The sequence below is a fragment of the Cetorhinus maximus genome, chromosome 12 (assembly GCF_964194155.1).
Source record: "Cetorhinus maximus chromosome 12, sCetMax3.hap1.1, whole genome shotgun sequence".
In the NCBI taxonomy this organism is placed as follows: Eukaryota; Metazoa; Chordata; class Chondrichthyes; order Lamniformes; family Cetorhinidae; genus Cetorhinus; species Cetorhinus maximus.
In genome coordinates, this window is record NC_135890.1 from 116,362,328 (window position 1) to 116,379,318 (window position 16,991).

A 16,991-nucleotide genomic window follows, 5' to 3' on the forward strand; every position below is an offset into this window, starting at 1 on the left:
ACCACTCGGCCCATCTTGTCCATGCCAGCCCGAGGACACCCAAGTGCCCTTTCTAATCCCACCCAAGTGCCCTTTCTAATCCCACCTTCCTGCGCCCAGCCCATAGCTCTGCAGTTTACAGCACTTTAGGTGCAGATCCAGGTACTTTTTAAAAGAGTTGAGAGTTTCTACCTCTACCACCAACTTGGGCAGCGAATTCTAGACACCCACTACCGTCTGTGTAAAAAGGTTCTTCCTCATGTCCCCCCTTCACCTTCTGCCACTTACCTTGAATCTATGTCTCCTGGTTCTAGAATTCTCCACCAAGGGAAACAATACAATATATACAAGGAACAACACTGGTTCTATTTAAAGTATGGAACACCAGCACCTAGAAGTTCCAAGCCACTCACCATCTGGAGTTGGAAATATATCACCATTCCTTCACTATCACTGGGTTAAAACCTTGGAACTCCCTTCCGTACCTACACCACATGGACTGCAGTAGTTCAAGGCAGCAGCTCACCACCACCTTCTCAAGGGCAACTGCGGATGGCCTAGCCAGCAACACCCACAGCCCATAAATGAAAAAAAAATAGTCCTGAGCTCAATTATGAAAGACAAACCAATCCTCAAGTCAGTTGTGACATGAGAAACAAATCTTCCTATTTAATAGAATATCTTTATCCCAAGTGAAGTTAATATATGGTACAACTTGGTTTTAAATGGCCACCCAATCAATTGGAAAGCAGGAATTCCCTAAAGCAGTGATGAGTCACAGGTAAATATGCAATGGAAAGAATACCCTTCGCTAAACACCATTTTCTTTTTTTCCTGATCCTTCATGGGCTATTCTAAGTACGTCAGGCAGGGAAACTATCCAGAGCACGACCACTAAGCTATGAAAAAAAGCCGCTTGCTAATTTACCCAAGAGCTCAGGTTCAGCTTGGGAATTTACGAGCAATTAGTTGTCCTGCTTAAAAAAAGTTTAAATACATTGTTTTACACAGTTCTGCACTATACCTGATAATCCTCCTCTTCAGTAAGCAGGTTGTTCAGAGCTTCATTCACAGATTTGTTATTGTGATTCTGAACTGAGCGCAAGTACGGCTTAATTAGTGGCAACTGGTCCGCCTGCAAATCATAGAGCACAATCAAGCAAACACAACAGCTAAACACTTTAGAAGTTATGCAGCGTTAACCCATACACAAATTAGTTTTAAGAAATGCACATCATGGCCACATATAAATCAGTTAATGGATTTTTGACCTGCGCTTCACAAGTAATGGCTCACCTTACTGAAAAAACTGACTGCCCTGGTATGGTCTAAACGTGGAGATAACACCATTAATAGATCGTTGATCAATAGTGGTTTGAAATCCAGATAGAACTGCAGAGCCTTGTAATACAACTCTACGTTGGCAACCTGAGAGGAAAATTAGAGAGAGAGTGTTAACATCTTGCGCAAGCCACCTCAAACACTTGCTAGGCACGAGGAACAGAAATTTGATTGTTAAATCTTGTTACTTCAAAAATCTCCTCCCAATACCCACATAGCAAAAGCTCTAAGCTAGGTAACAGTTTCAGTATTTTGACCCAGCAGTGAAGCAACAGCAATCTGCATAAAAACATGACTACCCAGAAACAGGAGGGTCTGTAAGAGGATATTTCACACCGGGTATGACAGCATATTGTACTATCCGCAACATAATTACCTTTGCAATAATGTCTTTGTACTGCCCTTCCTTCCAAGCATCTGTTGGGTGACTCATCATAGTAATTACTGCATTGTCATACTCTTCATATTTATCATACAGGAAAACCAGCTCAGCCCAGAGATGGGCCTGCTCTGCAGCACGAAGGACCTGGAAAGCAAGAGGCAATGATCAAAGTTAGCAAATTCTAGTTCAAATGAGACCAACTAACTGACACAAGCAAATAGGTTCCAATTACAAAATTTCAAAAAAGGAAATTCTTGATTGTATTTAAAGCAAATTCAGTAAATTTGGTATTTATTACATTTTTTCATCTTATGCTGTTTTCTATACAGAACAGTAAAGTATGATAAAGCACAGGAGGCAGCCATTCAGCCCATCATGCCTGCTGTTTGGTAGAGCTATCCAGTTAGTCCCACTCTCCTGCTCTTTCAGCATAGCCCTGTTAAATATATTCCCAAGTATTTATCCAACTGCTCTTTGAAAGTTGAATCTGCTTCCACCACCATTTGAGACAGTACATTCCAGAAATTTAATTCTTTGCATAAAAGTTACATCACCTTTGGCTCTTAAATCTGTGTCCTCTGGTTACTGACCTTACCACTAGAAATATTCAAAATGATTTACAATTAGCACCAAACTAATGGTTTTCAGTGGCAGATACCCCAAATAGACACCTCCAGCTTTGAAAATTCTTTAAAGAATAGCTTGATTAATGTCAGAATACCACAATCCAAATGAAAATAAATTCAAGCCCATTTCACCAGGGAGAAAGCAGTTCGCAGTGTTTTGCCTTGGTTGAGTCTTCAATGTGCCATCACCTTTAAGCCACTTGAAAATATTTTGCAATGGTTATGAAGAATGGTGCACTATGCAGGGCAGTTCAAGTCTGGATAAAGCAGAATCAGCTCAAGTGGAAAGTGTGAACTGTGTAAATACCTTTGGAATATTAACTCTGGACCAGAAGAGTTCCAAATGTTCTCGCATCTTTTGAGGCTTAAACTTGGAGTACAGGATTGCCAGCTCTGTAAACATTCCCATATGAGCCCGTTCCAAACCTAATGCTGCTTCCAAGAGGGAGATTAGTTCCTCAAAATACCCTCGATCCTAGTATAAAATAAAGCAACTTTTAATACAAGGGTTACACAATGGCATAAGAACATAAGAGTAGGAGGCTATTTGGTCCCTTGAGCAGGCTCAGCTATTCAACAAGATCATGGCCTCAGCTCCACTTTCTTGACTGCCCCTCAATCTTTCACTCCCTTGTAGATCAAAAATCTGTTAACTCAAGCTTCAAATATATTCAATGACCAGCCTTCATTGCTCAGAGATGGAAAATCCCAAGATTAACGACACAAAGAAGAAATTTCTCATCAGTTCCAAAAGGAGGACTTGACCATCTCCTAGCTAAAATCCCTCAAGGGGAATCATCGTCTCATCTGCCCTGTCAAACTCCCTCAATCTCATGTTTCAATAATATCACCTCATTTCTAAACTCCAATGTGTATGTTCAACCTTTCCTCAGGACAACCCCTTCAGTCCAGAATCAATCTAGTGAACCTTCTCTGAACTAACTCCAAAAGTAGAAGGAACCAAATTATACACTGTTGATTCAGGACTTGAACAGGTTATCTGTAGTACTTACATGTCAATAGTTACCTAGTAACAAGTAATGGTTACTGACAATATGAAGGTGCAGAGAGGTATCAGGCAGATGATTTAATGTAACAAAAAAATTGTTATTCCATGAATGAAAATATGGGGGTTGCTGGCTCAGCCAGCATTTATTGACCGTCCCTAACTGCCCTCATGAAGGTGGTGAGCTGCCTTCTTGAGCTGCTACAGTCCATGTGGTGTAGGGACACCCACAGTCCTGTTAGGGAGAGAACGTTCCAGGATTTTGACCTAGTGACAGTGAAGGAACAAGGACATATTTCCAAGTCAGGGTGGTGAGTGGCCTGAAGGGGAACTTCCAGATGGTGGTGTTCCCATGTATCTGCTGCCCTGTCCTAGATGGAATTATATAAAACACTGGTGAGGCCACAACTGGATTATTGTGTGCAGTTCTGGTCACCACATTACAGCTCTGGAGGAGTGCGCAGTAGGAGGTTTACAAGAATGTTGCCAGGGTTAGAAAAGTGTAGCTACGAGGAGAGATTGGATAGGTTGAGGTTATTTTCCTCAGAATAAAAGAAGACTGAGAGGTGACTTGATTGAGGTGTACAAAATTATGAGGGGAATAGATAGAGTGGACAGGATAAAATTGTTTCCCTTGGTGGAGAATTCTAGAACCAGGGGACATAAATTCAAGGTAAGTGGCGAAGGTGTAGGGGGACATGAGGAAGAATTTTTTTTTTTTTTTTAAAATGCAGAAGGTAGTGGGTGTCTGGAATTTGCTGCCCAAGTTGGTGGTAGAGGCAGAAACTCAACTCTTTTTAAAAGTACCTGGATCTGCACCTTAAGTGCTGTAAGCTGCAGGGCTATGGGTCGGGTGCAGGAAGGTGGGGATTAGAAAGGGCACCTGGGTGTCCTCAGGCTGGCATGGACAAGATGGGCCAAATGGCCTCCTTCTGTGCTGTAACTTTTGTATGGTTCTATGGTGGTCGTGGGTTTGAAAATACTACGGTTTGATAGCATTTGTGAAAAGGAAAAGTTAACACTTCAGATCAATGCCAATGTAGAGTCAATCTGAAACGTTCTCTAGCTTTGCATAACTGCCACCTTTGCCCCATATCCTTTAATTTGATCTAACATTTGCCAATTGCAAAGCATACCATCCTTTGCGTGTAGAAATACTTCTCGTTCCACTCCTGAAGGGTCTGGCTCTAATCTTTAGATTATACTCTAGTCCTAGGCTCAACCAGCAGAAATCATTTCAGTCTACCATCAGTTCCCTATAACATCTTGAAAGCTTCAATCATATCACTCCTTCACCTTCTAAATTCCAGGAAATGCAACCTTGAATAACCTTTCCTTGTAATTAAACCCTTGGAGTCCAGGTATTATCCTGGTAATCTATGCTGTACTCAATTCAAAGCCAATTTCTCTTTTCGAAGGCATTATGCATTTGTATGGAGCGGATACTGTACTCGTTGTCTATTGCATTATAGAGCTGAGGCATGACTTCTGCCCCTTGAATTCGAGTCCTCTAGATATAAATGGCCAACATTCCATTAGACATTGATTTTCTGTACCTGTTAATGACATTTTAATGATTTATATACCTGGGTCCCCAAGTACCTTTGGGCCTCCACTCTTTCTAGCTTTTCACCATTCAGAAAATGTCTTGCTCTATCCTTTTTCCTTTAACAGTCCAGTCATAGTGGTTAGAATGAATAATGGAATTCTGGCCCACTCAGTGCAATGTCAGAGCAGAAAACATTTAGTGCATCCCAGTTGATCAACTAATAAATCATAAGCCATACTCCATGGTCTCATTTTCAGAGCCTCCCATAATGCAGGTTTGGGAAGGTATTAGATCCGGTCTAAAAAACAATGAGGTGCCATGCTTGGAGTAGAATAGGCTCAGTGCCATGAGGAAGCTAGCCAATCACTTCCCAGTCACTAGGCATATTGTCTTTTCTAACATTCCCCCATGGATCAACATTCTATTGCTGACCATCCGTACATATTCAGATTGGATTGAACATTTTATGGCCACCCATAATCTTTCCAATTTTTCCCAACCCTTCCTCTACAGTTATGGTAGGACAGCTTTCTAGGGTTGCAGTTAACCTTTCACATCTGGCTCAAGGTACTGCACTTTACTTGTGAACACAGTGCATGTGCCACACAGGTGGTTTGTATTAAGTACATACAGGTTTTCAGTGCATCAGGGTCCTGCTGGAGATCAGGAGATAATAATTGCAGCCTTACAAAAAAGGTATCAACTGGAAAGCCTGGGAAAGATGCTAGTGCTTCAAGGCATCACTTTAGAGCCCACTTTCTACTCATGACAGAATTTCAAACGGTTTCTAGTAATTATCAAAAAGTTACAAAACCTTACATTTGGCCAACAATTAGAAGGAAACTGTTCCTTAATATCAATTCCAAGATTATTCGTTCAGTCAACAACGAGAAGCAAAAGCCTACAACATTTGCTGTCACATTATGGTTACAAGCCTCCTAGAGAATATTGTGGCAGTCAGCCAGGTCCAACCATCATGTTTCTCCATGCAAATAAATTACCACGTTACAGTTTACATTCCTGGCTGGTGTTGCAATAATTTTAATGTTTATTAAACTGCTGGCAGTGTTAGAATCCAAGCTAATTCAGAGGTGATCAGAGTTTAACTTCTGGCCACCTCAATACTTAAACATTGGATTTAAAATACAAAATTCATACTGTATGTCAGCATGCCCCACCTGCTTTAGTATCTGCAGCAAGCAAATTAAGCCTACATTTCAAGTTTTGGTACTGGTTGCAAAGTGTTGAAGCACCAGTATGCAGAGTTTCAGTATTCAGCAGAGACTTGCATCTCAAAAATTAATAGGAACATCTTTAAAAGTTTATGGCCTACCAAACATTCGAGGGGAACTATACAACCTGCATTGTAGAACTGCAATTACCTGGTAGTAACTAATCAATTCCTCAAGTTCATCTGCATGGATGACAATGTGTAGTCCACATATCTGGGCCAGGCGGAACTCTTGGCCATCAACACAGGCAAAACAAACCTAAAGGGTGAAGAGGGAATAATCAAAGATTATTCAAATCAAATTATCAAAATCAGGACAATGTTCAGTTGCCAATTAGATTTCTAGCACAGGAAAGTTTAGGTGAAATTTATATAAAAAAGTTTCTATTAAATAGCCAAAAAATGTTCACACCTGTTGTCCATCTACAAACTTAGGCTATTGATCAACTAGGTGCTTTAATGCATCCAAAGAATGAACAAACTGCAAGTCACTGGCAAGGCCAGCATTTAATGCCCATTGCTAATTGTCCAGAGATTCAGAATCTTAATCTTATTTTACGATTCAGCAAGAACTAATTTGTGCCCCCTGGCTACAGCTAGGTAGCCCCCTAGACTACCCAATCAAGGGAAACATCTTGCCTGCATCTACCCTGTCTATCCCTCTAAGTATTTTGTAGGTTTCAATGAGATCACCTCTCATTCTTCAGAACTCTGGAAAATATAGGCCCAGTTTCCCCAATCTCTTCATAGGACAGTCCTCCCATCCCAGGAGGAAGTCTGGTGAACCTTTGTTGTACTCCCTCTACAGCAACAATAGCCTCAAGGTAAGGGGACCAAAAAACTGCACAGTACTCCAAGTGCAATCTCACCAAGATTTGAAATAATTGAAGCAAAACTTCACTACTCCTGTACTCAAATCCTCTTGTGATAAAAGACAAACATATCATTAGCCTTCCCAATTGGTTGCTACACCTGCACATTAGCTTTCAGTGACTTATTGACAAATATATCTACACTTTCTAATCTCTCACCATTTAAGAAATACTCTACACCTGTTCCTCCTACCAAAATGGATCTCATTTTTCCACATTATATTCCATCTGCCAAGATCTTGCCCACTCACTAAGTCTGTCCCCTTGAAGCTACTTTGCATCTTCCTCAACACATTCCCACCTAGCTTCATCTCATTCCCAAACTTGAAAATAATACATTTGGTTCCCACATCCAAATCATTGATATAGATTTGGAACAGTTAGGGCCCCAAGTACTGATCCTTGAGGTACCCCAATAGTCACAGCCTGCCAACATGAGAATGACCTGTTTACCAATCCTTAATCCGTGCGCTTTAAATTTTGCTAACCAACCTCCTGAGGGGCTTTACCGAAAGCCCTATGAAAATCCAAGTACACTACATCCACCAACTCCTTTATCAATTGTTAGTAACATCCTTGAAAAACTCCAACAGGTTTGTCGAACATGATTTCCTATTCATAAATTCATGTTGACTATTTTTTAAGTGTCCATTTATTGCATCCTTCACAGATTCCAACATTTTCCTACTACTGATGTAAGGCTAACAGGTCTGTACTTCCGTTTTCTCGCTCTTCTCTTCTAAAACAACGTTTGTTACCTTCCAATCTGCAGGAACTGTTCCAGAATCTATAGAATTTTGGATGATCACCAATACATCTCCATAGCTACCTTTTCCAACATTATGGGATGTAAAATATCAGGTCCCAGGGACTCAACCTTCAGTCCCATTAATTTCTCCAGAACAACCTTATTAATACTACTTTCCTTCATTTCCTCAATCTCCCTAGTCCCTTGGATCTCTAATTCTGGGAGATTTCTTGCATCTTCCTCAGTGAAGATGGACAAGGTAATCATTTAGTGTCACTGCCATTTCTCTACTCCCCATTATAATTCTCTTGACTCTGCCTATATTGGACCCACAATTTGTCTTAGCTAAAGATTTCCTTTTTACACACCTATTAGAAGCTTTAACATTCCATTTGTTTTTTGCTAGTTTACATTCATCCTATTCTCCCTTTGTTTCTTGGACCTATGTTGTATTCTAAAATTCTCCCAATCCTCAGGTTTACTAGTATTTCTTTCTAGCAACTTGAACCTTTTCTTATAATTGTATTTATACAATCCTCAACTTCCTTTGTTAGCCACGGTTGACTGACTTTTCTTTTTGGATTTTTGTGCCTTGAAAGAATGTAAAATTGCTGTAAACCATGTAATAACTCTTTAAAGACTATTGCCTATGTACCATCATACCTTTTAATGTATTCTCCCAATCTACCTCAGCCAATTTGCCCCTTGTACTTATTTCCTTTGTTCAAATTTAACACCCTGCTTCCGATTAAACTACCTCATTTTTAAAAAATGTAAAATTCTCTCATTATGGTCACTCACCCCCAAAGATTCTTTTACAACAAGATTTATTAGCCCTTTCCAATTACATACTAGATCCAAAGTAACCTGTTCTTTAGTCAGTCCCTCAACATATTGCTTTAGAAAACCATCCCTAACACTCCAGAAACTAGTCCACCACAGCGTTAGCACTCATTAGATTTACCCAGTCTATATGCAGATTGAAGTCACCCATGATTGCTGTATTACCCATACTATGTGCTTCTAATCTCCTAATACCACACCCTACACTACTGCCACTGTTTAGTGACCTATAAAAAAACTCTTACCAATGTTTGCTGCCCCTTGCTCTTGTATCTCCATGTAGATTCCACATTTTGTTCTTCTGAACTGAGATCCTCCCTTAATGTGCAAATCCCATCCCTTATCAACGCAACAACTTTTCTTTTGCCTGTCCTTCCTAAATGTTTGAGTGGCTCATACCTCTTTCCAAGTCCTGGTGCTGTTTGCTTTGCGGGCACTGTCCACAGCAGCTTGGTACTCTCCTAGATGTACCAGAGTGGAAGCCAAGCGAGCAAAGTTGGACACATTGTTGTAAAGTAACTTTGCTGCATCATACATGCCATCATCATAGCAGCGATCACCAACCTACATTCAGAAGTGTTTAAATTAGCTTCATATGTACATGTTTCCAGCACAGGCTGATGGGGTGAATGGCCTTCTGTGCCATAAATCTGTTTCTATATTGATTAAAGATTAGAAATTCTAACACCTAAAATTAACACTGTCTAATGGCTCTTCAGGGTCAGTCATGCACAGCACAGGAGGCCATCATTCCACCCATCAAGTGAGTCTATGCAAGCTCACTGTAGAACAAATTAGTCAGTCCCCTTCCCTCACCCTATCCCTGTAGTCTTGGAAGTTTTTGCTTCAAGTGCCCACCCAATCTCCCCTTGAAATCATTGATCATCTCCACTTCCATAGTGGGCAAGTTTTAGGTGAAAGGTTAATTATAAACAATTAACCCAAACACTACAGAACACACTTCAGTGGTTCCATCTGGTATAGTTCCCATATGAACTGTGTTTGGGAACTCATAGCACTTTGAAATTATAAGCCTTTATTGAAAAATTAACTGAATTTTTCTAAAACACTCCATTTAATGCAGCACACTACAAATCCCCTTGTACAGATTCAAGCCGCTTTTATGCATTTTAGCTTTTAAGCCAAGGAGCAGATTTGTTTTACAGGTGAAGCATTTTAAACTGGCCTTAAAATTAGAGAACAAACATGCAAATGAAGCTCAGGTTGAAGTCTGTTAACCAGTCAAATTAAGCAACTTCTGAACTCTTAGGATGTCAGTATGCAACATTTTAAATGCAAGAAGCTTGTCAAATTATCACAATGTGCTCAAGACATAACTTACTTGCTGGATGTGGGCATTATTGGGCCCGTTAACAAACTCCTCTAACTCAGACAGACGGTTAGTCTTTGCCAGAGCAAATATCAGCTCTGTCTCTACATAGGACTCCTTGGCTTTCTTCCTAGCCATTTGCAGAAATTTCACTAGGTCTTCCCAATTATCTGGAGGACAGAAATTTGGATGACAATGCTCACCATTAAAGACTTGCATAATAATTCACCAAAACACATCTGGCAAACTGACAAAACAATTTACAACACTATTTTAAAGGGAAATGGTTAGTTTATCTAAGCAAGTTCATGAACTGCAAAACAGCATCAGGTAGCCATGTAGTACAGGTTAACAGGCAGTAAAGCATTTATTTGGGTATAGTTGTAAAAATTTATTTGTAGGTCAAACTTAGTTGATATTAAATCACAATAGTCAACATAAATGTCTGCACGCTTCCTCGAAGAGGCAGAAATTTTAGTTCTAATTGAAGGAACACAGCAACTCAAAAAACAAACATTTTGGTTGGTGTTTTCATATCATTCCATCCTCAGTTGGTTGGTGGTTCTTACTCCAGGTCAGCTGGGGATGTGTATTGTCATCACCACAGGACAATTTATTTCTGAATTGCAATGTTAATGCTGTCAAAAGTAGAAAATGTGGTAGGATAGTAGCAGCATGGCTAGTCTGTAGGAATACAGCTAATTCTGCTGACCTTTTCAATGTGCACTGCATTGGGTTGTTTGACTAAATGGATTATCAAAGAGCAAAAAAAGGTTCAACATGCATTTATAATTGCACTTTTAACATAGTAAAACACCAAGGGGTAATCAGATAGGTGTACTCCAAGCCAGAGGAGCTTGGTCAAAAGAGGTAGGTTTTAAGTGAGTTGGTGAGGCAGTGGTTTAGGAGGTAATGCCAGAGCTTAGGGCCTAGACAGCAGAAGGTATGACTGTCAATCGCAGAACGAAAGGGGTAAGGAAAGAGATGCTTGTGGCCAGAATAGGCAGAATAGAGTAATGGAGGTTAGTTAGCTAGCATAGAAATGATTGGCATTTGAGACTTGATGCAAGCTAGTTACACGAGTTTATAACCCTGAAACAGATCAGTCAGCTCAACTGGTTAATGCCAGCATTCGTACCACATGGGCCAATAGAATACAGGCAGCGTTTGAGGAGTTCAGTTTAAGCGCGAGAGAGCACGAGAGACACCCAGCCAGGGGTACACTGAAATACTTGAGTCTGGTGGTATTAGCAGGTGAGCTGAGGCAAAAATGGGCAATATTATGGAAGAGGAAGTAGGCAGTCTTGCTGACAGAAAGGATATAGGGTTAGAAGCTCAGCTCCAGGTCAAGTAAGATAACAGCATGGTCAGCAAGGGGATGGAATCAGTGGCAATGGACTTAAACATGATCTTCCATGTTTAAATTGGGGAAATTTCAACAAGGAATGGATGTTGGACAAGCAATTGAGCAGAGGCAATGGAGGGGTCAAAGGGGTGATGGTGGCGGGATTTTGTCAGCTTACATGTAGAAATTGGTGGCATGCTTTGGATAATGTTGTGGTGGATGAGAAAGGATGGATCTTTCAGGGACTCCAGAGGCAGAGAAGAGAAACTACTGCAGACTGGATAGACAAGAGTGAAACCAGGTGAGGATAGTCCCAGTCAGTTGGGTAAAAGGAGGCTTGAGGATGGCATGGTTAACCATGACAAAGGCTGCTGACAGGTAGAAAAGGATAGGGTAATGGTCACAGAATGTGGTGCGACCTTGATTACAATTACTTCAGTGTTGCGGCAGGGGTGAGACTTTTGATGATTGGAGGGAGCTCATAAATGGAGTTACAAGAAAAATTGGTACATTCAAGAACTGGGGACAGGAGACATGGAGATTGGGCAGCAGCTTGCAAGGATGCAGGGGTTATGGGAGGGAATGAGTATTGGCAGATTTGAAAGGGAGAAGGAGCCAGTTATACTGGTACGGGAGCCAGGGAGATCGGTTGGGTCATCCGCAGTTTAGCTAAATGATGTAATGAGCAGGTGGTGGTCTTGGAATGAACTGGAGCAGCATTAGGGGGATGGGAAAGAAAAAGATTAGTGGATTAGGGAGCGAAAGAGTGGATGGCCAGAGTCTTGAAGTTTTAATTTACTTTACAAAAATGCACCCTGAAACGTGCACTCAGCAACAGTAACGGATAATTCATTGTCCATTACTCACTGTTCTTGTTGGCTGCTTTCACAACCTCCATATAAGCAGATGGATCATCAGCCTTGATGTAGGAATCTATGGCTTCTTTAACCAAATCCTTTTGCAACTGTGCTCTTGCCAGCTGACTCCACACAGCTGGCTCATTGCAACGCTCTGCAAACTCATAAGCACGATCAAGATTTCCAATGTGCTCAATCAGAACCTAAGAGGTCAATATAAAAAGCTTTTATTCCCAAATCAATATTTGGGCTTGCTCTCCAAGTACAAATTCAGCAAAAGCCAAGTCATTTCTCAAACTGATTGAAATGCTTCACAAACTCCATTCTAAGTCAGACAATATAACCAATACAAACTGCCAACTCACTGCCGTTTAGATAGATCATTATTATTCAGGTGTAATATCTCCTCAACAGATCAATGAAAGAAAACATTAATGTTCTTGCCTGCACTGCAGAGGTGTTCACATCAAACTTCCGAAAGATTGCAAAGGCTTCTTCGAAAAGCTCATTGCTGATAGCAATGTTGGCAATATCAGGAGCATCATAGTTGTCCAGGCGATTGATGTACTCCATGACACGCGTGCGATCTGCTTTAATAGCAGTGAGAATCAGTAGGTTCTGTAGATTCCTGTGCAAGATGGGAATTGCATCAAAAACACAATGCCTCAGGATCAATCCCAAAAACATTTTACTGTCAATGCAATTAAATAGAAATGACAACTTTATTCCATACATAAGCAGTTGCTGAAATTAAATTTCTGCAGCTGAATATTTATCCAAAGGACTCTTATAGCTGACAGCAACAGTCTATAAAGTTGAGCTACATAATCCATTCTATCTCCATCATCTTTCAGATGAAGTAGGATCATAATATTTCAAAGCTGAATTTGAAGAGCAGGCTGCTACTCTTTGGAAGCTAAACTCCCACCCACTGACAAGAGATGAAACCATACAAATAGTTCATGTTCATCAAAACATGTGAATTTAGCTAATGTTTGTAAAATGTTCCTAGAAGCCAGATTTATATTGCATGGAATTAATTTAGGTCAATTTATTTTCTACCTGTGTTCACTAAAGACATTGTTATCCAAGACTATCTTCTCAAGCAGTTCAATCAACTCATTGGGAAGATCTGCAGTCATAAAGGCCTTCACAGTAACAGAGACTTCCTCTGGATCCTGGGTTTCAGATAGGGCTGTTTGAACAACCTGAAAAGTAATGATTTGCACTTTAGAAAGCAGTTCAAGAGTCTTGTTGAATTTAAAACAAGTTATTCTAACCAAAAAAAACAACTAAACTCAGTATCTTAGTTGGCCAAAAGGTGGCATTCAGTAACAAGGTAAGGAGCTGGGGAGAAAAAAGGATGAATGAATCAACCAACCAACCATGCTACCAAACTGAAGTTAGAGGAACAGTTGCTCCCAAGCATCTTTACTCTAGCTCATCACAAATTGAAAGTAAATAGAAATTTGAAGTTAAAAGTTTTCATTGTAGCTCTGTTGAATGCCCAACTTGAAAGTCTTTGAAGTTCCATGAGAGCAAAATAGATCAGAACATTTGAAGACCGTTGATCCTTCCACATGTCACTATGCTTGGAGATCGGCGACCAGTTTTAATAAGTTACTTGGCATTCATGTCTTTTCTTCTGGAGATTGGCATGAGAAATTTAATTTAGCCGAAAGCTGGTACCTCATCCAACTGGTTCCATTAGATAGAGCTATTACTGCATCCATGCAGAGTACGATACAGAAAAAATTACACACTCACACCATGGAATATCCATTTAAGGCTTAGCTAAAATTTAAATACTTATCTTCCACCCCAAGTCCATCTTCTATTTTCAACCTTGACCCTGTCTCCATCCAAGTCCACTCATGTTCATTTAGCAAGAATCACTGGCCACCTTCCATGGGTCAGAGGTCCTGGCTGTTCACTCAATAGCTTTACAACTTCAGTGTTGATCCAGTTGAGATCAGCACACCCAGTGCACTAAATCATGTATTTATTCGCTAGGCACGAACAACTCGGAAGCTTAAGACAAAGGTAGTAAATTAGAATGTAAAAGCGTACCTGGTCAATCAGCTGTCGTCTAAAGGGATTATTTTCTTCAAGGACATTGGCCCAAAGCTCTGGATCTTTTCTACGTACAAGATAGCGAGCCTCACTCTTGAACAGAGAGTTTTCATTGCAAACCTAAAGCAGATTGGATAGTTTAATTATACATCAAGAATAAAATTAGCTTGATCTGATTTATTACTCCTTATAATTCATAGCATTTGCCTGCTACAAAATGTGACTTGTAGCTATTTATTAGATTTTGGATTGCAGAACTACAACTGCCACCTTGCCAAATTGTTCCTTTAGGTAAAAGACAGGGACTGGGAACATCACTGCTTTATTGTAGTAGTCAGTCACGTTAGTATCAACTGAAAGGACCATTCTGAAAGTAGTAAAACAAGTGCATTTTATGCCACAAGTGCCCCAAATGAATGTCCGGTTATCATTCAGTTACATTTCATAGAAGTTGCCTACACTTGCCATTTAGATCACCAGTTAAATTCAATGCTTCCCTTGCACATCAACAGCATGCTCTGGTACAACGAGATCAATTGGTTTTGGGTAGCATGAATAGGCCAGCTTTTATCAAGGCAGTATCCATTTCAACTCAAAAAAAAAAATCTTGTGCTGTAGATCGATTAGTAAGAAGACACTAACCTTAATGAGATCCAGATCACACTGGCCCCTTTCATAAGCAACACAAGCCAAATGTGGATCCCTCTTTTCACAGTACTTGCCAACCACAGAACTATCATAGAAAGGGTTTTCACGCAGGAAACGCTCAGGATTGTTATTGCTATCAATATATATCTTAGCCAAAGCATTGTGAGTAGCAGGTTCTTCACAACCTTCGTGAATTCTAGCTTCCAGCCATGGAAGCAGCAATTTTAACCTGTAATTAAAACACAATACATTAGCGAAATCTGATCAAAAAAGCAGCTTGGTCTAGAGTTGTTCTTGTCCAGTGAGTAAACGTATGATTTAGTACACTGGGTACACAGATCTCAACTGGATCAACACCGAAGTTGTAAAGCTATTGAGTGAACAGCCTGGAAGGTGGTCAGTGATTCTTGCTAAATGAACATGGATTGACTTGGATGGAGAAAGGTTCAAGTTTGAAAAAAAAGAAGTTGGACTTGGGGTGGAAGATAAGTATTTAATTTTTAGCTAAGCCTTATATGGATATTCCATGTAATATGTATTATACCCCAGTTCTTAGAATGCAACTCTTGGCCAAGTCAGAAAAGCTACATGGCTTCTTGAAAAGGGTAACCAAGTAGGAGCGATATTCTAGGTCATTTGTACCTCCTAGTTGAGGATTTGTAGATTACGGATTTAAAAGTTTACACGTGGAAAAAGGCGGCCAGGGGAAAAAGCACAAGTGTCAGCTGTAGCTCAGAGGCAGCACGTTGCCTCAGTCAGAAGGTTATGGGTTCAAGCTTTACAAGAAATCAAAACAAAATCTAGGGGACGCTCCTAGTGCAGCAATCCACCATCACCGGTGCTTTTTAAAAAAAAAAAAGGGGCTCCATCTGCCCTCACGGGTCGATGTAAATAAAGCCCCTTGGCAATATTGAGAGCAGGAAGCTCTGATCATTGTTTAATCACCTAGCTAACAGTGCTAGTTTGTGTGTTTAGTCACCAAAGGTTGCAGGAAGTCTGGAAATTTAAAGTACAATGTGTGTTTACATTCGACAGAAATACAAGCTCTAGCTTGCACAATAGTAGATCTGCTGTGTTATTCCCAGTATTTTCTTCAGTTCTCCTTAATCTTCATATTCTTCTTGCCAATCTGTTGCGATGCTAACCAAACCCTATTAGGTACATGGCTTACCTACAACTGCCGATTCCTCCATATAGCAAACAAAAATCCTCACGCGCGGTACAACCGTGAAGGATGTGAACAGGTACAAGTTCTGAAGTGAGAGAGTTAGGTCTCTCCTAGCAAGCCAGTCTCCTGCATACTGAGCTATTTATCTGAACTTCAGTTTATCACAAACAGGTTTCCTTCAATTGTGTGTTTTTCAAGGGAAGTGGGGAAAAAGCAAAAAAATGAACAACCTGGTACTACAAGTGACAAAAGTAGCAATGCCATTGTAGGCCAGCATTCACTTACCTCAAAACACAAAAATGAAGACAAGCACAGAAAAAGGAAAATCAGCTACTTCAGTTACTGACCTGTTCCTTTTCTCCACTTCACCCACAAGCTCATCAGTTGAAAACTGTCCACGGACTACAGTGATAAGATTTTTAATAACTTCTTCAGAGCAATCCACATCCAGCAGTCCACCCACCACTACTGGAAGCCTGCTGGGATTCACCTGCGCACAATGAGATACCAGAATTGGCAACAGATTTTTGTTTTCTTGATCAGCACAGAAAAAGCTGAAGTGGGTTAACTTAGCTGTCTACTCACGAATTCACTCTAGCTTTCTAGCCTGTTGCTTTTGTTGCCCCAAAACAGTTAGTCAAAGTCTTAATGTTTTGTGGTTGCAGAGTTTGTAGGTTTATAAAGCTTAAAAAAGGTCAATGTACTGAAATGCCACCCCAATGCTAGTGTTTTTTTTTTAAAATGTACATCACCCTGCTTCTGCAAGATTTCAGAATTCAAGCTATGCAAAATGTCAGAATCAGTACAAAGGAGGCCATTCTGCCCATTGTGCCTGTGCCAGCTGTTTGCTGTTCTTCTCCCCTTCAATGACTTTCAAAGATTTATCAGATTCCCCTTTAATACATTTAGAATCAAAGAGGTAGAGTAAGCAAGTAAGAAGGCAGATGGTACATGAGCCTTTATTACAAAAGAGAAAGGAGTTCGAAGTGTAAA

At 40.3% G+C, this 16,991-nt stretch overlaps 1 protein-coding gene across 2 annotated transcripts in view; it reads right to left on the reverse strand.

The window, feature by feature from the left end:
• cltcl1 (clathrin, heavy chain-like 1) overlaps positions 1–16,991 on the reverse strand; it is a 68,709-nt gene that overhangs the window by 8,576 nt on the left and 43,142 nt on the right. For both annotated transcript variants that reach the window (XM_078554476.1, XM_078554475.1), the window contains exons 16-28: positions 16,346–16,488; positions 14,825–15,059; positions 14,180–14,302; positions 13,172–13,317; positions 12,554–12,737; positions 12,120–12,312; positions 9,920–10,077; positions 8,977–9,141; positions 6,266–6,373; positions 2,636–2,803; positions 1,697–1,846; positions 1,276–1,407; positions 1,004–1,114 (exon numbers count right to left, since the gene is read on the reverse strand). In XM_078554476.1, coding sequence (XP_078410602.1) covers positions 1,004–1,114; positions 1,276–1,407; positions 1,697–1,846; positions 2,636–2,803; positions 6,266–6,373; positions 8,977–9,141; positions 9,920–10,077; positions 12,120–12,312; positions 12,554–12,737; positions 13,172–13,317; positions 14,180–14,302; positions 14,825–15,059; positions 16,346–16,488 — 2,016 coding nt within the window. The remainder of the gene's footprint in view (positions 1–1,003; positions 1,115–1,275; positions 1,408–1,696; positions 1,847–2,635; positions 2,804–6,265; positions 6,374–8,976; positions 9,142–9,919; positions 10,078–12,119; positions 12,313–12,553; positions 12,738–13,171; positions 13,318–14,179; positions 14,303–14,824; positions 15,060–16,345; positions 16,489–16,991) is intronic.